Source organism: Drosophila elegans, unplaced genomic scaffold (genome assembly GCF_018152505.1).
Source record: "Drosophila elegans isolate 14027-0461.03 unplaced genomic scaffold, ASM1815250v1 contig_814, whole genome shotgun sequence".
Lineage (NCBI taxonomy): Eukaryota > Metazoa > Arthropoda > Insecta > Diptera > Drosophilidae > Drosophila > Drosophila elegans.
The window spans coordinates 7,981,559-8,003,868 of NW_024546167.1; the positions used below are offsets into that span (position 1 = coordinate 7,981,559).

Sequence of the window (22,310 nt, forward strand, 5' to 3'; positions counted from 1 at the left end):
GACCGACCAGTTGTTCGTCTGCATCTGCATTTTTATGGAAGTGCGGGTGCGCAGTATATTTGCTTAACTTATGTGTGCCGGATTCCGTTCATTGCACACAATGCCACCACTTTCACTGCCCCCTTGCACCTAAGTCTCTCGACTTTGGCTTTGCCTTTCGCCGCTCCTGTAGCGAGTCAGCTGTTGACTTTATTGTGGCTTGACATTAATTTGTTAAGTGTGCGCCACGGCTGCCTGCCCACGAAGCTGATGCAGCCTCGTCCCCAGAAAACCTTGTGAAAGTCAAATTGGAGCGAGCAAAAGTTTGAGGTGAGAAACTTCACTGTCGCTGACATCTTTCCACTGAGATATTATAGTGTATAATTAGACAGTAACCGGCTATAAGTTTAAATATTCCCCGCACAGAAAGTAAAAATAAAATATAAGTAAGCCCACAAATTATTTTAATATTCATCTTATTGAGAAATTTGTTTAATAGTTTAAAATTCATGAAACAGTAGTTTAGTTTTTACAAGTTTTAGCTTTGACTTAAGCAATTTTTATCGAACACTTAATTTTAGATTGAAACACATATAAGCTATTTAAAGTTAAAAAAAAATTTAAAAAAAACTCCAATTAATTTATCTTTTTCAATAATTTGTTTGTGACAAATCTTTTTCTCTACGTCATTATTCTCCCGCCTTCAAGGTTAGCCGGGTTCTGTTTCAATTGCTGCCAGAACCGAAATCGGAGCTGAACTGGTGGTCAGAAGCGGTGGTGTCGTTGATTTTAATTATGCCCAATGCACTGTGAAAATGCTTAAAAATGCAAATTATGCGCCGCAAAATGCAGTTGCATGCAAAATGCTGCCCCATAATTTATGAGCCACATGAAGACCGGACCACCGCCACCCCAATTGCCATGCGTTCATTTTCTGCATCACTTCCGTTTCCGCCCATCCCCTGCGACGGCCATCGCATTATGTTGTTCAACATTCGGTTTGGTGTCATCGACGACCCGATGTCGTCTGTTGATACAAGTCGCCTGATATGCGTGAGCACGCCAATACATACACTCCCGGGCAAGCTATTAAGATGCGAACGTGACCGCAATCGTGAGTGTGTCCTTAGATGCTATACCCTTACTCAACTAAATACGAAAACATTAAATTTAGGCGAAGCTATTGTCAGGTGTATTTCGACACAGAAAGGTGTCTAAAAATTTGAAAATATAATTATAACGTCGTTTTTAGTTATATATTCATCGGACATCTGAACTAAAAATTAATTGTTTATTTCATATTTTTAAAACCGTAGATAGGTCATTTCAAAAAATTAGAACTAAGTTAATTTTATTTTTAAATTACATCTAGGAGGTAATCAATAAAACTAAAATTTTTTCAAAGCCAGTTACTATGCAATTATTGAAAAAAGTTTTTTTAGTTGCATTTAGATTTAATAACAATAACGCTTTCTTTCGATTCTAAAGACCTATATTAATTGAGGTAGATAGCATTTGCTGGATAGCAATAACTATAAGATATATGTTGTGTTATGTGACTCACGCATTCATCACCACACACAGGTCCAAGCGATTTACACCCCCACACACACACACACACACGCACGAACACTCGGAACAGTCGGATGCACACAATATTTGTTTAATTAGCCCGTATTAATGTCGTTGCAAAAGCAAACAGAGGTGGCAGCTCATTATGAGCTGCGCCAAAGAGCCAATCGGGCATTGTTATTGGCCATTGTAGTCGGGTTGGCCACTAAACACACCCACTCGTTTTGGCTCCTGTGCATATCCACCGCTGACCCAGTATTCGATTTTCATTTTCATCGCCTATTGATTCAGAAACCATTTGCCTCCGCCCACAATAAATCCGCTTGTGAATTCAATTGTGGCGTTTATAATATTGTGCAACGATTGCGAACAACTCTCTGGCTGTTTAATGATGTGATTTCTGTTTTTGTGCGCTGGGGATTATGGCGAGCTCAAAGGTTGAAAGGAATTCACTCTGAGAAACCTCTCAGATCGTCCAGTAGTACACTTCGTTTCGAGTGCCTGTTCACATCGTTAACTCACCTTTCCGAACACAAAACCCCAGTCGAAATGGCCTGCAAAAAGAAAACCAAGCTGTGGGAATCAATGGCCAATGATGAAATGAAGACCACCACACAGGCGATGCTCGAGGAGGGCGCCAAGGGGCTAAGGACGATTTCCACGCAGCAAAAAAAGCTGGTCAACTTTCAGTCCTTCAATATGGATGAGTGAGTGGAAAATTCTCTGGTTTGGGGAAACTAAATAAGTGCCTTGTATGCGTTTTGCAAAGCAAAATACTAAATTTTTTTAATTTAAAAAACTTGCTTACACAGAGGTGGTTGAAAATATAATTTCAGTTTCTAATTTATATTTTTTATAATTTATTTGCTGCAATTTTCTTTAGTCCGCGTTATGGAACAGCCGATATGGATGACAATATGGAACCTCCAATGCTATCGAGCTATACACGACAATATTCCCAGCCATACCCAAATCGTTGTAAGCCACTTGCTCCGAGCACAGAAACACCCGATCCCGTATTCAATCGCAAGCCCAAAAATGATTTTGAGTTCACTACGGGCCTGGATTTTAAGTTCCTGGATGACCACATGCACAATCTGTCCGAAACTCGCAAAAAAGTCAACTTCTTTAGGCAGTTAAGGTGAGAGCTATATTCAGTAACAAGCCAGTTAACTAAACTTGCACTTTCTGTTTCACAGAAATCAATCATTCCTTCTGTATTAGCATGCTATATTTACAGTTACAATGTCCAAATAAAAAGTCTTGACTAATGCACCTCGTCTAATGGGGTAAACAATTTGTAACAATTTGACCCCTTCATTAACGAAGTCACGCAACGTGGCTTTTATTTCAAAAGCTTTCAATTGTGCCATGATTATAAATTACCCCCCAATTATGTTCCAAGAAAATTGTGTCAACTGCACTAGCCGATGCCCCTTCGCTTTCAATAGAAATCAATTAATTTTGCATAAATAAACTCGATTTTCAGCGTGGTCATGGGAGAGCCATGTGCTTGACTATTATTAGGTTAAAACTGGTGCACTTTTCTTGGAATAAATAGCAAACAAATTGCAATTAATAATGCAGAAGGCAGCGAGGCAGGTCCGATACTTCGCCCCGGGCTGCGGTATTGTTGCCAATTTGCATAAATGCTAGAAGACGCGGTGCCCAGTGGGCAGTGGGCAGTGGGCAGTGGGGTGGTGTCAAACTAATGGCAGACTATGACAGCGATCTGATTTATTATGCACGGTAATTAGTTTGGCCTGCTTAGCGTCCAAATGGAAGCCAATAAACCAGGCTGACATGCCGCTGCATTGATTTTGCCGCGAGGAAATCGCGCTAAAGCGATGGGTTTCCTACTGCCGTTGCCGCATGAAAGTCGGAATAAATGTTCCGAGGTGACAACCAACGGTGCAAGGAGCTGCGGCCTGGTCATTGTGACTGCACAAAACATGGCTCGAACACGTTGTCCCAACGCTGAAGCTCTTCATCAGGATCCCTGCGAAATGGAGCAGTTAAGGGGGAAATTGTAACTGGTTGCGGCTGCCGAGCTGTTGTTGGTGTCGAAAGGGACGGCTTGGATTTGGATTTTCACTAAATGAATTGTAAATTAAGCAAATGGTCGAGAGAATTGTAATTATAAAACGGGCTTAGTAAATTTAGTTTATATCCTAAAACGCAACTTTTAAATACATTTTAAAGACAGTCCGAGCTAACTGCTTATTAAACTGTTTTTTTTTTCGTATAAAGAGTGAAAAGATCTTTTTACATTTTTACATTCTTTTTGTAGGCAACATATTTTAATACGAGTTAGACTTCTGTTTTAGTGTAAAATATTTTTAATTCAATAATTATGTTATTAACCATATAAATATTGTTGTAGAAGTTTTAAACAAATCAAAATATCTGCAAATTCAACCTCAGAAAAGTCCTGTACCTTGACTGTTAACTTGGAAGACAGTAAAGTGACTTTCTGAAAATCATTCTGCACTCTGATGGAAAATCAAGACCCCGCACTGGCAAGTGACTTGGTCTTATCATCGGTTTTGCGGCAAACAAAAACCAGCTTGGCGACGTTGTTTGCTCGACATTTTGGCACATTCCTGCCAGACGCCTGCTCACATTCGTCAGCCCGAAGGACGAGATTCAGACGAGGCAAGGATCTGGATGTGGGAGCACGGGAGCTTGGGGGCACGGGACCAGCAGTCTGGAGGCCGATAAGAGCTGTCCCCCACTACGACTACACCACGCACAACTGATAAGAGCCGACGCTCACCACGGCACATGGGTCCTTTCACCAGCGTGAGTTGGTGAACCGAAACTCACCACACACCAACGAAAGCCGGCTCTCTCTTGTGCGACTGCGTTGCCCTCTCGGTTTGTCCTTCGGCTCTGATAAGAGCCAGCTTCGGGCGATTGCCGAGGCCCAGTTCGGGTCACCTGCTGGCGCAGCTCGTTGCGCTAAGTCAGTTCACTCGGGAGCGCGGCGGTGTTCGTTTAGCGGCGGGCCAACGGTGCGGATACTTGACTTGGGCCGGAGCTGCCAACTGAATGTGTGAGGTGCCAGTGACGACGAGGACGAGTGCGAGTGCAAATCTCGGCAATCGGGCGGTGATATCCATCAGGCAAGCGGTTCCTACCGAAAGATCAAAAGTTCGAAACACCCAAAAGTGTCAAGTGAAGGCGGCTTAAACACAATAAATAAATACAGCAAAAAAAAAACAGGGCTAAAATCCCCGGCTCGTGTGTGCGCATGCATGTGTAATTAATTTTTGGCATTTAAATTGGCCGACATCGGGGCTTTAAATCAATTTGACAAATTTGCATTTTCTGGTGGGCGCAAGACAAAAAAAAAAAGGGAAGCAAGGCAAGGGCAATTTCATTTACAAATTACAAATTGATGTGGCGCCCGTGGAAGGGCCCGAAATACAGCAGCAATCAGGGGTCGTCAAAGGGAATGGAGGATAAGAGGGGAAGCCTGCCAAATGTCCTTACAGCGGCTCCCTTTTTCTGTTTCGGAAATCGTTTGTCTGATAGGCAGCAACGTGTTCGGTTCGGCGGATTAAGTGGATTATGGGGGTCGCCTTAAGGATTAGTTCCTCGGCGATGTTCGGGCTATCAATCGGTGGAGTGTCCTTGTCAAGGCAACTTTTAAATTGGGCAGCAAGCATCGAGTTCCATGGGCGTTTTGATGCTTAACAAGTGGATCCAATCCAAAGTTCATGTTTAACACCACAACTTTGGGGCTCTTAAGTGTTTTTCACGATCACATTATATTTTGCGGAGCTTGGAAATTTCGTTCTTATTTTCCTTAAACAAAGTTCAAGAGGTAGGAGGAATGTTTGTGCTGAGTCTGTTTCTGCTTTCTCAAATATAATTAACTTCGTAAAAGAATATTTAATTCGGCATCCCTGGCAATGTCAAAACTTTAAAAGGGCGCACATTAAGAGTCCAGCAATCCTTGTTTCCTTCTTTCATTTCTTATCTTAATATTGATGTAATTTCTGTAACTCCTTTCTTGTCTTGGTTAATTTTGTATTTTATACATTAAAAATTTCTTAACTGAATTAAATACTTTTCTTTCGACATATTTTTACCCATTTTCTGTGTTTTCCTTAATGTGGTGCAAAGAAATCTCGCATTTACACGCGGAGAACAGAAAAACGAAAAATCGTGGAAAACGGAGTGGCAGCAAAGAGTAATAATAATAACAAAAGGAATGAACCAAAGAAAAATGTCTGAAACGTGCCTCGTATGCAAATATTTGCAAAACGCAGACTAATAAGTGGAAGGAAAGCCAGGCGACAGGGTACAATGGAACAGGTCAGGAAGGAGAAACTCAGAGAATACCGAGGTGTCAAAGTATCCTCGAGCACTATTTTTTTTTTATTTCATTCCTAGAATCTCTCTTTGAAGCCTTGATGCAGATGACGAAATATGCTTTTTTCATAAATTTAAGAATCATTTCTCCCTCATTTATAACAATAACAGAAGTCTGTCGACGACCTCGACAGTGCTAAAAAAAACTCATGTGCTCTCGCCCTCAAAAGGGAAAAATGAAATAAATTTCATTGCATAATTCATGGACCACAGGGGAGCTGGGATGTTGGGGGCAAGACAGCCGCTTGCCATTTTGTATGGTCATAAATCTTTTGGCATATGGGCTGCCATTTCCCATCATCATCAGCAGCGGAAAGCAAATGCGAAATCCGAAAAAGCACAAACAAAAATATTTTAAAAATTAAATTTTTATTGTTCTCCCTTATCGTTAGCCAAATGCCCATAAACAATTCATCAGAAAGCGAGCAAACAAACGAAAACAAACAACAGATATTGTTTACAATTGCCTAAAAAGGCCGGAGACAAGCAAATAAAATAGTTTTCAAATTCATTCCATGACAAGTGGCTAAAACAATAAGCACAAAACGTTTTAAAACTCAATCTCCCGAAACACAAACAATGAACGGAAACACCAGCAATATCAACGGCAGCAACAACAGCAACACCAAGTGCATCAGCAACAGCAACAGCAACAGCATGGCAGCAATATCAACATCGTCAGCAGCAGCAGCAGGTTCAGTCACTCGGTAATCAACGACAACAACAACGCTGTCAGCAACTATGTTCTATGGCTAATACAAAAGCTTCAAACAACAAATCGCCAGCAACAACTAAGCCAAAAGTTCGCCAAAGCATTTGATGCTAAAACAACAACAAGGAAAACAACAGCAGCAGCCACATCAACATTGGCAACACTTTTACGAGTTGCAGACTACCTTGTACAACGAATTTTTATTATTGCACAAGGTAAGCCCCGACGTTCTTTTTTTACATTTTATTTAGACTTTACTGTGGGGGGCGTTAAATTGATGTCCTTGGTCACCTTTGGCTGGCAAATCGAGCAGCAAAATTTAATGGAAGCTGTTCCATTTTTCAGGTGCTGCCAAAACCTGACCTATCGCAATTTCAGATGAGTTGGGAGTGCAACGAAAGTTTTTCGTTTTGGAAAAAAAGTTAAGTGAAAGAGTGGGGCAGATGGGATTAGCAAAGGATTTGACAAAACAGTGTTATGTTTTTACTTGTAAATAATAAATGGTGAATTCGGTCTGGGAGCTGACCGCTTTCATTTAAATTTAACTGTTTTTACTCACAAGTTATATTTTCGAAAATTAAATTAGAAAACGATATGAATATTTAATTTTGGCAATGCTTAAATGGTGCTCTAAAGGCTAATTGTATTTTAAAAAGTTTTTCATATCGGAAGACAAACATCTTAAAAAAAACCTTAAATGCTTTCAAGAACGAGTGTCAATATCTTTATATTTACCTAAACAGAAAAAGTCTATGTTTAATATCTTCTAAAATATTTTAATAACTTTTTTTCATAAGAAAATTTTACGCATTTAAAAAATCTGAAATACTATTATTTCGAACACAACTGTATATCCGATACATATTAATTGGTAGTGTTTCAATCATTCAGCATTTAAACTGCATAAAATATGTTATGCATTCGAAATTAGACCAATAGCGAGTATTCATATCGAATCATACTTCCAAATGTAAAACCAATTAAAGCTGTGAATATTTCATGAATATTATTTTGTTTTGCTTTTTAGACTTAGAAAAGGAAGCTTTTTTACTTTTCTATGGTCTCTGGGGAGAAAGCGTTAAGTAATAATTAAAGTTCTTGCCCTAAAACCAGGCCAGCAGCCCTGACTTGTCGACCCCTTTATTATGTATGTGCCCCAAACTAGTGGCCAAAGAAAGTGCTTTCACCGCAGAATATTGGCCCAGGCAATTCACTCGCTCGCAGCTCAATTAGCTCCCTTATCCGGCAGTCTGTGGCCGGGATCCGGGGAAATCCCCGTAATTAAATGCAAGCCACATGCTTGGCTGACTAACCCACATCCTGCAGCAGCAGGACCACCGCACCGCCACCGCCACATTCCACTCGAACTCAAGCACTTGTCCGACATACATCATCTCGCAGGCGGCGAAAAATCGAAAAGAAAATGCTGACAGGCGAGCGAGTGGAAAAAGTTGTTCAAGTTACTACTGCTCAGCTGCCGCTTGGAAGTCCCATTTTAATTTTTCATGGCTGCCTCGCTCAAAGTCAAAGCAAACACGAGTCTGAACTAAAAGTCGGAGGATGGGCCATGAAATGCATATGCATACTGTAAGTCATACTTAACCCATCGCAAACACATTTCCCGGCACTCAACTTGGATTTTTGACTTCGCTCATGTTTCATCTCGTGTCCAAAATTCTAAATTCCCCTACGCCATGCGTGAAAAATGGCTTGAGATGGGCAAGAGCATCCATCTCCGCTTCCGCCGCTGACCTGCAAGTCGCTCAAATATTAGCATAGTAAATGGTTTTTATTATTAACTGTGTAAACGTCCATCTCGGAGACTCCATCTTCGCAGCCGCCTTCTGTTTTTCGCTGGTGTCCAATTTTCATAAAAACGCCGTAACAAAGTTGTTAAAATATTTACCCAACTCTATTTAAGTGGGCTGCTTAGTCGGTGTTGTTGGTTGGTCAGTGGGGGCCACTCGGCGTATGCGTTGTACACAGGAATCAATTAAATCATCTGCATGCTTTTAATTAAAATTTTCGTTGAGTTACATAATTGAGTCAGACCATTTTCGGTACTTTCATCGGGTATATTCGGTCAGTGAATTGTGGGGTGGCAAATAAAAACTGCAATGTACAAGTAACTAAAAGTCAAAATAAGAAATAACTTTATTTGCACATCGCTAAATACATTTAAATTATTACTATTTTTCTTAAAATTATTTTGTAAATAATTAATAAAAACGACTAGTACATTTTTGCATTTGTCATTTATTTCGTTAGTTTTAAAATCACTACCTTTAAATATATACTCTCTTAAAATATTACATTTAAGTAACAAAGATAAAAGTAATAAATTGACAAAGTTTTATCAAAAAAGATTTATGCATTTGATTTCATATATATATTTCTTTTAATTTATGTGAAGAGTTCCTGTAACTTAATGAATATTTGATTTCTTTTTCCAGAACTATTATATTTAGAATATACAGATATCACATTTTGAAGATTGTATGAATAATGGGAAGCAAAAAATCGTTCACCATTTTTTTAAGCCATCAAAGTTACGCTTTTTCCCACTTTTATGTCATGCCCTTTGTGGCCAGCCGCTTTTCCCCATTTTCCCCCCCTTGCACAAAAAGCGCGAAATTTAAAGCTTGAATCTCATTAAAATGGTTTTATTGCCAGGGCAGAGGGGTAAAGGGGTTAAATGGTGAAGGGGGCCGATTCGAGATGCTTCCATTTCGTTACACATTTATTTTTCGCCCATCCATAGTTTCATTCCAATGGAGTCGACGCTGCGGGTGTCAATTTCATTGCACGCTGCTCACTTTGAAGTTGGCCAAAAGGGGGAGAGAGTGGGGTAGGAAAATCGGGGGAGATACAGTTGCCTTAGCACAATTGAAATCGATAGCAGAAGAGTGAAAAACTACGGGGCGTGTTGGAAAAACCGCTCAAACTCAATTTGGAGCCGTCCATATATTTCCCCTCGTCCTCTTTCGGTTACCCATTTTTCCCAGTCGGGGTAACCAATAATTTTCATTTCAACTTGCCATTTTTCGGCGGCTGCCAGACGCAGCACAAGCAGATGACTTCTTGCCGACATTGGGAGGGGAATTTCCAAAGGATTTCCAGCAGCCTGCGAGTGAAAAAACCGTTTAAGTGGAAAATTACACTAAAATAGACACAAAATGCTATTTGTGGGTGACTGGCCAACGAGCAGCAGGGGTCTTTTATTTCTGCCAAGGGAAGCAGCGGGGAAAGTGCGGAAAATGGGCAAGGGAAAATCCGACCTGTTCCTGACGTCATGTGTTGGCCTCTGCCAGCCAATGCACTTGGGTTGAGTGGTTTCGGTTTACTGGAGTGGAATCCATGAAGCAAAAGAGCCAGTCAATAAAGACATTTATGTCCACAAGAAGTTGGAAAATTTTGGGGAACTCGAAGTTTTCCTACTTTTAGGACCATAATTTTGTGAGAAATAAGTCACTAGGAAAATAAATTCTGAATGAATTTACATAAGATTTGTATATTTTTACAGATAAAAAAAAATAAAAAAGTAAAAAGTAAAAAAAAAGGCCTTTTAAGGTATTTTTAAGCGGAATTTGAATATTTGTATATAATAATACCAAATTAATAGTAAAGAATAAATCTTTTTCAAATATAATTTAAAAGTTTTGATTGTGACATTGTTAACCTTTAATCTCCCTTTCATCTTGATCCGTATTGGATACATTTGATCAGCATTCTTTTGACAGTACTTCGATAAATATTTTTTCTCGACAACCCATTTTTCACATGTACTTGCAACATGAGATGGGAAGAGCCCATTAAAGCATCATTCAGTCAGTGACAGCCTCGTTTCGTTCCTTCGATTTCCTCGCTTGACAGTTCATTTTGCAGTGAGTGACGTCAACGGGGAAAAATTGGCAGAAATAAAGAAAAGCCCGAATGCAAATTATAAAGGGCAAAGAAACCCGACAGTTGGCCCATGAAAAATGCAGCCGACCCCAAATAGTTAAGGAAAAAATGGGATGCGATGAGGCATTTAATTGTTTTGGGGAGTAGCGATGTAGAATAAAAGCTAAAGTGAAGTGCAATTTTAATGTTGACACTTGTCTGCAGTGAAAAAAAGGAAGACAAAATGCAGCTGCAACAATCAAAAGTAAATACAAATAACAAGTTTTGTGAGGCAGCCACTTATGCATGTCCCATGTCCCCATGTCCCGTGTCCCAGACAAGATGCGACACTGAAAGAGACAGCAACTGCCGAGGAGAAAGAGACAGAGGCAGAGACAGAGGCAGGCTCGGCTCAGTACAACAAAGCAGACAGACCGTGACTGCACATAAGTTGGGTTGAGTTTAGTTGAGATGAGTTGAGTTGAGTTGAGGCAAAGGAGCAGGCTCATCATCATCCTCATCATCTGCAGCCGGGCAAAACAAATCCTTATGCCACTACATATCCTTGTGCGCTTGTCTATGCCCTGGCTTATGACCCGTCTCGCTCGTCCTTCGTCCTGCGCTCTCTTCCTGGCAAAGGGACAATGCGATTCTTCTGCACTTTTTCCTCTGCTCGCTCGTTTGTAAGTAAAATCCTTTTGGCTCAGCATTTGTATGCCCATCATAAAAAGGACAACAGGAGAAGCACCCTCCTCCCCCTCCCACTCCTCGCCTATCCCTCAGTACTGAGTAGTTATTTAGGTAAATATGAATACGTGCATGTCTCTGCGAATTGCAAAATAAACCCGAAATGCACTTCCGCCTTAATGCGTTTTGTTTTGGACAGGGGACAAGCCGAAATGGATATTAGTTTGGCTGATCCCGGGAAGTCCTGGTAATGCCAATCCCCCGTAATTGCGTGCCTGCTCCGACGACCCCATAAACCCGGCTCTGCAAACTGGGGGGCAAATGTGAAAAACTGCTGCAAGTTGCCAGCTTTTACGGCACGTACCGACTGCTGCTCCCAATTTCCGCCAGAAATATAACACCAGCAGAAGTTCGCCTGCGAATGCAAAGTGCGGGCCATGCAATATGAATGCCACTCAGCATACGGAAATGATTTCCCAAATGCTGTGGGAATCGGATCCCAACAGGATGCTCAGTTGGCTTTTCCACGTCACGCCTAACTGTTTAATTAGTAATTCTTTGCAATTGGTGATTTATGTTTTTAGTTGGATAAGGTTCTATATTTGCCAATTCCCAAAAATAAGCCTTATCCTTAGCATTCATTTGATTGTAGACATTGATTTATTTATTTTGCTGTGCAAAGCCAAAAAATAGAGTGAACATAAATGTTTTTCTTAAATTAGTTAAACAAATATAATGACTAATTCAAATCTATATATATCTATCATAACACAGCACGCACTTTATTCGCTATTTATGACAGCTGCTGTTTACGCCAAGTGTCCTTTTAATTTTGAAGTTTTCCCACCTCGTCAATTCTATTAAATCGCACGCAAGTTGATCAACGAAATGTCCCGACTGCATAATCAAGTTAACTTCTGCCGGGCCCGTTTTCATTTCGAGCACCTGAAAAATGGAATCCAGATGGGCGAGGGCTGGATGGAGCAAGGATGTCGTCCTGACTAACTACATTTTCGAGTCACACTGGCACCCACTCCACGCCCGACTAATTCAGGTCGGTCGTGCGTGTTTTAGTTTCTGTGTCAACGTTTCGTCGTAATTTTCCCTATCTAACCGCATCATGGAAATCAAGAGTGTGTGTGTGTGGGTATCCTACATCCTGCTGTCTGCTCATCGCTCTCACTTCGCTGCCTCACTGCGGGCTTAGAGGCTGCTCGGCTCTCCCAATTAAGTAAAAAATATAAAACGCTGTCAAGGACAAACAAATGTGCATTTTAATTAAATTTTTAGCTTGAGCGCGTGCCATTTCTTGCCGCTCCTTCGTACCCAGCCCAATTTCTTCCTCTCGAGCCATTTAAAAATTTGCGAAAATGCGTTTTGCATGCAATGGGCAAAGGGAATATCAAGTATACGCCATGCAGCCTGTCATAAATCACTTGCGAGAAATGCTACCAAAAATGTGCGTCTGCTAGCCGGGCGCTGGGCGTTTCCAAATGTAACACCAACTGTAACTGTGCCAAATGCCCGAGCACTAAATAAAATGGCTACGTGCAAAGTTTTTGTCCACCAGCAGCAGATGTGGAAAAAAGAAAATAAAAATCAAGGAAATAACAAGCAACCAGCAAAACAAAGCGAGAGGGAAAATAAACAGACAGCAACAAAAGTATACGAAACTCGCCATGAAGTGAAATTCCATTTCCAAGCCAAGAAGTGGAGTGGCGTGAAGTGATAAAGCGTGCCGAGTAAGAGATACATATTAATTGCTCTTCTGCCACAGGAGCAGCAGCAGCAACAACTCTGTCTGTTTTTGTGTTGAAATGCTAAACAGCAAAACTCGTGTTTGCTGCTGTCGCTGGGAAATCTGTAAGCAAGCAGAGCTGGGAAAGCGGTGGAAAACCCAGCAGAAAGGTTGAAGTAGACAAGTCCAGATGGCTGTCATAGGGTGCTAGTCTGTCTCAGTGTTGCCAACTACAATAGTATCTAAAATAATAATTTAAATTACTATAGTTTTAGATGTAGATATTTGAAAGTAAGCGAAAAATAAAGCAAGCGAAATAATACTTTAATCTTTGAATATTTTGCTGCTATGTATTATAAAAGTATAAATCAGTCTTCAAATGATTGAACTCATTAAATTAAAAAAATATTTTAGAGAAAATACATTAAAATAAAAATAGTTTTTAAATGTAATGACTTTAATTTTTGTTTGTCTTAATTTTTATTTCAGTATTGTAAATAATTTTTGTTATTTAAACTGTTTTTTATGTTGCCTAATTTGTATTCCAAGTAAATGTAGCTAGAAAATAGTTAAGCTGTCAGTACTGAAGACTGTATTAAAAGGAGGTCTTACTTAAGACCAACTTTTGTGCGCTAATTTACGCAGCCCCAAAGTTGACCCTGGACGCCTGATTTATCCTCTAATCCCCGCCGTGATTCCGAGCTCCTCATTTGGCTTTATTTAAGCCCGTCTCTTTGTCGCATCAAATTCAATTCGCCTCAATCAAAACTTATCCCTGCCATGGCTGCCACAAAGCATTTGCTTTCGCACTGGCACTTGGGGCAACTCGCTCCATTGGCCATGTCATTTGCAATTGCATCGTTGCGAGTAGTGGAGCAGTCCTTTTTCGTCCTGTCGTTTGCGGTTTTCCCTCGGCGTCTATCGCTGCAATGTTGTCTTGTTGAATTATAGCGCGCTACGCACTTAATCATTTGCGTTTTCCCTGCCACATCCGAAAAGTTTTAGCATGTCTTGGGCTAAGTCCTGGGTTCAGTTGTTTCTGGCAGGATTCCTTGGCAGCCGGAGACCGCAAGGAGCAGGGCGCGACTGTTGTCCTAGTCGGAGTCTTAGTTTTAGTTTCGCTTATTTGTGTGCGTGCTGCGTGTCCTTGTCAAAAGTAAGCAAGTGTCGCGCGGTGGTTATCTCCCATCTCCGCCTTCTTTTGGGATCGCCCGCTTTTCCGAGTTTCCCGTTTGGTGGGTCAACATTTCACAGCGCCAGCAACCACAATGAGCCACTTGAGGAAAGTTTGCGAAAAACGAAAACGAATTTAACTAAGAACTTTTGACGTTTGGCGACTCCAACCGCAGAAAACATTTTCACTCCGGGGGGAGAGTCAATAGAACGGACTTGGACGTGGGAGAATTTACACTAAGCGCTTCATGTGTTGGTCATGTGTAATCCTCTGGCAGGATGTGTCTCGTTTTTGCCAAAAAGTTTTAAAGATTTACACTTTTCGAGAAAAGTATTTATCTTTGAACAAACAGATCATTTGGAACTTGTTTATTTAGTTTCCCTGCCCAATTACTAATTTAATTTAATTGAGTTTCTGTTTCTATATTGACTAAATGGTGTGATTGTATTTTTATTTTTAAAGTATTTTTCCATTTTTTTACAACAGAAGTATAAAATGTATTTTTTAATTTAGTTTCTTTCACAATTTAGTTTATTTTCCTAACAATTTGATAGCATTAGTTCCTACTTTCATTTTCCTAACGGTGTATACAGCTGGACGGCTTTCGTGTGGCATACGGGTCGTATGATTAATATTAAAGTTTCCCCCAGAAGTGAGAATTAAGCTTGGCCAGGAAAAGTCGGAAAACATAAGTTTTTGCGGAGTGGGGAAAGGGCAGGCAGGCGGCAGTCAAAGACACGCGAAAGGTTGCCCCAGAGGAAAAGCGGGGAAATGTTGCCGACTGTTGGCAACGTTTAAATCAGATAAACACTCGTTGCTTTTCCTTCGTGTTGTCGTTGCTGTTTTTCTTGGCATTGTGTTGTTTTTTTATGCGGGTTGGTATGTGTTTGGGTTGGGTGCGCTGTTCGGGGTTGTGGGTGTGGCAATCTTTTGCTGGTGTTACAAAGCTTGAGGCGGCAACTTAATTTCTCCTCATTTTTGCTGCCAGGCAAGAAATCCAAAATAAATAAGACATTTGCTGTATTTATTGTTATTGTTGTTTCCGGCTGTTTCTGGTGCTGCAGATTTTGTATGCCAGCTCTTCAAAAATCCCACGTTTGGTGAAAGACTTTTAGCCCGGATGGGATGTGCATGTGGGCGTATTTTTTGCCTGGGTGAGCTTATTAATTCATAAGCTTAGTTCTTTGTTTAATATTTTTTATACATTGCTCAGGCAATTTTCAGGAAAAATCGAGATGAGGAAAATGCTGATGGTGATGCGACTGTGAATTGATTACAGCTGATTTCACGCATCGGTGGGAATGGGAATACCCTTTCCAAAAGCCTGTGGGAAATAAGAATAAATATGGCTTTGACTTTGTCGTCGCTTCTTTTATTGCGGTGCATTCATTTGAGCATTTTCCTGATTTTAGATTTGGTAGGAAGAAGAGGAAGTGGTTTTTTTTTGTTTGTCTATATTTATTAAACTTTTTAAATGAACAAGAAAGGGTGGAATAGTCGTTCTCCCAACAACTAAGCATCGATTGTCAAGTTATTGAAGGACATCTGTCAACGGAGATTTTACAACATCAGTCACGGATAAACTGCTCAGATACAGATAAAGAGAAACAGATACAGTCACTGACAGGGTCGCCTGTCCCTCTGTGGCTTTTCCACACACAGGAAAAGCGATTTCAGGCTTTCCACTCATTGCGCTCACTCAATTGCAAGCCATATTTCAATTTTATTTTATTATCACAGTGCACGAGCGGATACAGCGATATCCTTTACTTTTATTGTATTATAATGCAGACCGATGGGCGTCCAGAACGTCTCGTCCTTAAACCCATTTTCAACACATTTTCCAGCCATTGTTCCAGTCACCCACACACACTATGTATATACGAGGTCCCAGGATCTGAGGCTGGCTTTTTGGGCCAAGTTATTGATAGTTATGGCACGCCCACACGCACAGAAGGCCGCCCACTTTTTGATTTGACCAGAATTCACATTTTTCCGTCGCTCTCTACCTCTTTTGTCCATTCTTCATCTCTGTCTCTTGCCAGGCAATACAAGAGTTTTGCATAATTTATTAGGAATATTTAATAAAAAATGCCACAAGGCAAACGCTGACGGCCAGGGGTGGGGAAAAAGGGGGGCAGTTGCCGCTTGGCAAACTTTACGCTTCGTTAGCTTCTGTTTCATAGCCTCTTCTCTCTTGCTCCTTTTTGGTGAGCCACATTTATGCTTTGTTTCTCCTTTTTTACACCGATACACGCTCAAACAAACACACCCGCACACACACACACACACACACACATATTCGCTTGCATTTGCAATGTAGATTCATTTTTGCGAATTTATGGTGGAAAAACTCACACGACAATGAAAACTGGAGAGGGAAAGCTCTCCTCTCAAGTACACTCCCAAAAATGTGGTAAAATAGTAAAATAGGTGTGAGTGGCTTATATGTAAATGGTAATCGTGTATATTGAAGTTGAGCGCAATGTTCTTATAAAAAATAACGTACTATAGAATTTTAAAGAAAAATAATGTGTAAGAAACCTTTGAAAATAATTTAAATTGTCAACAAATTGAATTAACTAAATTGAAGTCCATCGAATTTTTATGTTTTTCTATATGCTGTAACTCAAATCAACGAATTGAAGTTGAGCTGGAATGTTAATTAGTTAAAATTATTTGGATTTTCTACATTAAACAAATTTAATTGGTAATAGAATTACCACAAAAACGCCAACTTGCATTTACACCGCCATTCAGAAATTTCCCCATTTTCCCTGGTTAACTTTAACTTTGTGAATTGATTTTCTTCTGATTTTTCCATAGCTGATACGCAATCGATTTCATTGCGTTGGTAAAAGGTGTAACGCTTTCATCCCCCGCACCGCCCCCGCAAGTCCTTGCAGTCCTTTTAACATAAATCATTGCCAACGAGTCGGGACTTGGTGCGGGGAAAAATCCTTTCGCATTGATTTGATTTGGAATAGTTGAAGCATGAAGTGACAGCTGAAATATCGCTTTACATGCGCCGCCAACGATGACGATGATGGTTGAATCGCCGCGATGGCAGCCATCGGGAATGGGAATGGTAAAGGGTTGTAATGCTGACAACCCAGTCTCCCTCTGATTAGTCAGCACCTATATGTCTCACTCAACACGCCCCTCGAATCCCCCATCGTTTTCACAATCAACTGACATTGCATCATTCCATCATTCCGCTTTACACGCAACTCTGAACTTGACATTCTCCAGATGGCAGCTGCACGTTGTTTCAATTGCGTTTAGTTTGCCTGGTTATTCAATTTCTCGACTTCTTTGATGTTTGATTTGGTCATAATATATGACATATATAGAAATCGTTTTAATTTCTAGCTAGCCTTTCAGACAAAGTACAAGTTTAAATTAAATTGGTATTTTACTTTATTTGTATAATATCTTAATATATGGCTAACAAAGCGTTAATTTTGATAATTGGAGTTCTTCTGAGGGATTAATAATGGGTTTTCTTTTGGTTCAGTAATGTTTTGTTTTAAATATGTTTAAAATTTTTGCTAGTTGTTAAATGCAAGTATAAGTAAAAAGGAAAATTATATTTTACCTTGGTATTATGAAATCTAAATATTTGACTAAAAAACGCTTTTAGTTATTTAACTTTAATTAATCAACATAACAACATACCTTTGCTTAGGTTTCTTAAATTTACTTGAAAACCCAATGGATACCTCACAAAAAAGCCAGGCCACATAAAGCCTTAGAAGAACAATAAAGCTTAGCCCCCACTGCCGGCTAACTCTTATCTGTCCATCCCTTCTAATTTCCTGATGCGTGCCTTGTCTCGCACAAAGCCTGAGGGTTGGCTAGGGGGCACTCATTAAACCCTCCTGCGGGCATCCTTTATCCCGAACCGGAAATCAGCACGTTTTTCTCAGCAAAAACAACGGCTTTTGGGCAGTTAAAGCATATTTTTGTGGGCAACAAATCAAGCGTGAAAAGTGTATTAAACGCCGCCTTCTTTTTTTTTTTGTGGGGCTTTAAAAATGTTCCGCTGCCTACTTTCTGGGCCAACGCATTAATACCTCGTTTGTCTTGCTCGACTCTGTCATGCCCTTCTAGGGTTTTTGGCAGCTGCTCTACAAATTGGACAAGTAAATGGGGCCAGGAGCAGGCACCACCAACAAATTGGGTATCGGTTAAAAAGAATTGAGTGCAAAAAAATGTTTGAAATTCTAATCTTTTAGTTTACGCTTGACTAGATCGCACACACCGACTCACAGACGGTCTATGCGAACCTATAAAAATATACACAAAATATGACTAAAAGTTACCAAAACAGTTGCCACTGACTAAGTGAAACGAGGTGATTTAATACAAAAACATTGTCATTTAAATTGCAGAAAATAAATACCTCACAAAACTTTTTATCTTTAAAAAGGCAAAATTCTAACTAATGTATTTAATGAAGTAACTAAGCTTTAATATTTAATTTCTACTGTATAAATCTTTTCATGCCTACGAAATTCAAGGATAGTGTTAGCCTATGGTTGTGTGCATAGACACGTGTAAAAGCCAAATATTTTGCTAGTCAATATATCAAAAAAATATTTTTTTTGCGCGCTTGCGGACTGTGAAGATGAATGAACAGCCAAAATATACTGGAATAAAGAGGGGAAAAATACACAAAAGGCAAAAAGGATATATGTAAAAGGGAATAAGCGAGCAAACCCATAAAAAAAGCACAGAGAGAATTAAAAGCCAAAGTCGTTGGGTTGAAAACGCGGGGTGGGGCGGGGGAAAAAAGAAAATAGCCAGGAGCAGTGCTATCTGCATCTCGCTCACACCTCCCGTTCACACTTTGTGCACTGCATTTTGTTTTAAAACAAATACATTTTACGCCGAGACAAACTAACAAACATTAATCAAAAGTTTGCGGCCCGGTCTGAAGGTTGCCTGAGAAACTGGCCAGGAAAATCGGGAAATGGCAAAAGGGGGGCGGCGGAAAAGCGGAAAAGCGGAAAGGGAAGTCCAGTGGTCAGTTGGCCAGCTGTTTGGACGGCCTCGGCCTTTTCTATATTTAAGTCCCCACCGCATGACGGGCCAGCATTTGCAGGCTTTTAGATACAATGGCCAAAGGTCAGGTTGTAATATGGAGCAAACGGGCATCCATGGACGTTGCTGGGAACCGAAACTAGGCCGTCAGGTGCGGCAAGTGGTGGTCGCTTTGCTTACGTGGCAACCTGGGACTTGACCTTTGTCCTCTTTCCTTGCCAACCTCTTCTGGCCCCATTCCGTGTGGTAATCTCTGGATTTCACGGGTTATGCTTCACCTAAAACTTGCACAAAATGCTAAAATTCACAGAATCTATTGAAAATTGCCATTGCCACATTAAATTTTAATAATGCAAGCGAAAAAGGTTATTGAGATGTTGAAAGCAGATGGGGTCGTACCAAAATCTACTCAACTGTTTACCATAATATATAACACTGTACACCTCAACTTTATCTATTGTATTGTTAAGTTTAATCCACCATTTTTATTAAACAAATTTTAAAAGATAACTAAATGTGTCTTTCATTGCAAGTACGCTTAAGTTTTGAAAGCTCATTTATAATAAGCCGATTTCAATGACAAGTTATTCATTTTTAAGTTAAAAAACCAGTGATATAAGCGCGTATAATGGACATTTTAAGAGTTATTCAAAAGTCCTTTCCATTGTTTTGTTAGTCCGCATCCAAGGCGAGAGTGTTTCATCCGCTTTCTGTGTAATCAGCGTCATGTTGGAAATGCATTTCGCTCTTTTGTGCATTGCCATGCATATTTAAAAGCCCGTCCACACACAGACGCGGGCATTTGTAAAACTGTTTGATTGTCCTGGCAAAAGCTTCGGGCTCTAGGCACCTGCCAATCCTGCACGACTTTGTGTGCGTGGCACGTGTAAAACGAAAATTGTCCTTGACTTTGCCCCTTCACGTTCCTTGGGGGAGTTCTCTTTAATTGCTAACACACTCCCGCACACACGAATTAAATTCCTAATGAATGCAAATGAATGGCGGACTACGGCAGCAACAACAAACTACTAAAAAGTATTTATTATTCGGCAAAAAAAAATAATTTTCATCACAACATAAGTGGGTTAAAGGGAAAGCCAAGGACAGGGGTGTGCGCATTTATTCCCCTGTTTGCGCGTTTGCTTGTACCGGTGTTTGTTGGCACTTTCAATTTAAATATTTAATTAAAATTTCGAGCGCGGATTGATTCAGACAATTAAAACTGGCAGGCTCAGCAAAGTGTGTTTAATTTGGGGATGGAAAGCACGAAATGCTTTCGCCTAGTTAGTTTATTCATTAGCATAGCCAGGAATGTACAATGAAAGAATGTTAAAGAAATGTTGCATACCAAAACTATTCGAAACAATTTATAAATTTTAGCGTAATGCGACTTGTCTTTAATAAACTTTGGAATGTCGTAGTACAAATCATATCGGAAAGACTTTATATATTTATTTAAACGTTAAGCAAAACATAAATAAATTTTTAAAGCCCCTATTTAATATATATATTTTTTTTTCATATCAAATAACACTTTGCAATGTCTAGGCATATAAATTTGTTTTGATTGATCACTTAGTTTCTTGCAATTAATAATGCAAACGTGCAGCATAAATTGCATTTCTGAGTTTTAAATGGCTCAAATGAATTTTGAATTCGCAACCAGATTATTAATTGTTAGATTCAATTACTGTGGCTTACACTTGGGCTGGTATTTGGGCTAATCTTTGCCTTCTATTTATACAAATTAATACCCGAAATTGTGTGCGCCTGCCTCTGAATTTATAATTTTTTGTTTAAAATTAAATGTGATCCCAGATTGTGTGTATTTGCTAGGCCATAAACATGATTAAAAATTGTTGGATGCCTATCCGCAGTTCAAATTAAACATCCCAGCCCGCAATTGCCGCAGAAACAACAACAACAACAACAACATCACAAAGCACCTTGCGGCGGTCTACATGTGGGTGTGTTTGTGTGTGTGTTTGCCGGAGTGGGCGTACGGGTGTGTGGTGTGTGTGTGTGGCTTTGGTCCTGTTTGCATTAGTAGGCAAGCTGAACTGCTCCGTTTCGTTTCGTTTCGCTTTTGTTTTATTTGCATTGTTCTGGGCTGCCAGGACTTTGTGGAGGGAGTTTATTTGCTCTTCGGCTTTTATGCGCGCAAATTGTTTACTCTTTTTAGTGGCTTCTATTGTGCCAGAACACAACGGGCAACAATAACGACTGTCAAATGCTCTGTAAGCTTGGAAAAGGATTAGTTCGATCACAGAGGAACCTAAATGGCATAAAAAAGGAAGGATTTGAAACTATTTTTGGGGTGACTTTCGGTTGGCTTTATAACATTTTGGCAAACAAAACTAGGTTTTGAGGAACAATAATGACATAAGGACAAGACAACAAACTCTAATTATTTAAATTAATTTCAATAAAGGCTTTCTGTGTTATTTAATTACTGTAAATTAATTTTTTTAGGGCCTAAACAAATGTATTTTCTATAATTTTAATATCCTCTTAAAATATTTGAAAATTTATTGTATTGGTATACACACTTAAAAAACAATACATTAAAGCATAAAACAAATTTGTACAAGAATGTTCAAATATATATCGTTCCGCAACGAAAAGAAGGAAGCAATTAAATTTATTGCCTTAATATCAATGCAGTGTTTTGATTTTATTTGATACCCTTATTGCCAACTCATTGTTGGCTTTTTAAATGTGGTTTACTTAACCAAACATCAATGATTGTAAAATAGGCATCCATTTTAATTTAAATAAACACTTTAAATGTATGTTCAAGTAATGACAATTTTATTAAGAAAATAATGTTTTAATTACATTTTAATTATTTTTTTTTCTACTAATTGTTCCTTAAAATTTTAAATTAAGCTCTAGCTGTGGATCGAAAAGTGGCCTATCCTGCACCACCCACTTCCCACCCACCGCTGTGAAAACCCACCCACCCCCTAATGGGCAAACAATGCTGTCCCGTTTTCAACCCACCACCCCCACCTCGTTGAAGCTCTTTGGTCGCTCATGAGCAAAGAAAAAGCACTTAGCATCGCTCCTTCTCTCCTCTGCATAATGGCGCATAAGCGGGCCACGCCTCTCGCCTCCCGCCCCCTCGTCCGGCCACACCC

General features: G+C 39.8%; 2 protein-coding genes across 3 annotated transcripts in view; both read left to right on the top strand.

The window, feature by feature from the left end:
• Nucleotides 1-1,908: 1,908 nt before the first annotated feature.
• Nucleotides 1,909-2,848, top strand: LOC108138091. The gene is made up of 3 exons (XM_017260076.2): nucleotides 1,909-2,258; nucleotides 2,435-2,692; nucleotides 2,751-2,848. The coding sequence occupies exons 1-3, from the start codon at nucleotides 2,101-2,103 to the stop codon at nucleotides 2,773-2,775; spliced, it is 441 nt and encodes a 146-aa protein (XP_017115565.1). The 5' UTR covers nucleotides 1,909-2,100; the 3' UTR covers nucleotides 2,776-2,848.
• A 1,697-nt stretch (nucleotides 2,849-4,545) lies between these two features.
• LOC108138262 overlaps nucleotides 4,546-22,310 on the top strand; it is a 34,880-nt gene continuing 17,115 nt past the window's right edge. The window contains exons 1-2 of one of the 2 annotated variants that reach the window (XM_017260406.2): nucleotides 4,546-4,812; nucleotides 6,324-6,858. The gene's annotated coding sequence lies outside the window, so the exon portion shown is untranslated. The remainder of the gene's footprint in view (nucleotides 4,813-6,323; nucleotides 6,859-22,310) is intronic. The other variant, XM_017260407.2, reaches the window with a different exon arrangement.

Bases quoted from the DNA above. Each gene is read 5' to 3' on its own strand.
- LOC108138091 (XM_017260076.2), top strand. From the start codon at position 2,101: ATGGCCTGCAAAAAGAAAACCAAGCTGTGGGAATCAATGGCCAATGAT. The intron at 2,259-2,434 runs GTGAGTGGAAAA...AATTTTCTTTAG, and splicing joins CAGTCCTTCAATATGGATGA to TCCGCGTTATGGAACAGCCG. The intron at 2,693-2,750 runs GTGAGAGCTATA...TCTGTTTCACAG, and splicing joins AACTTCTTTAGGCAGTTAAG to AAATCAATCATTCCTTCTGT.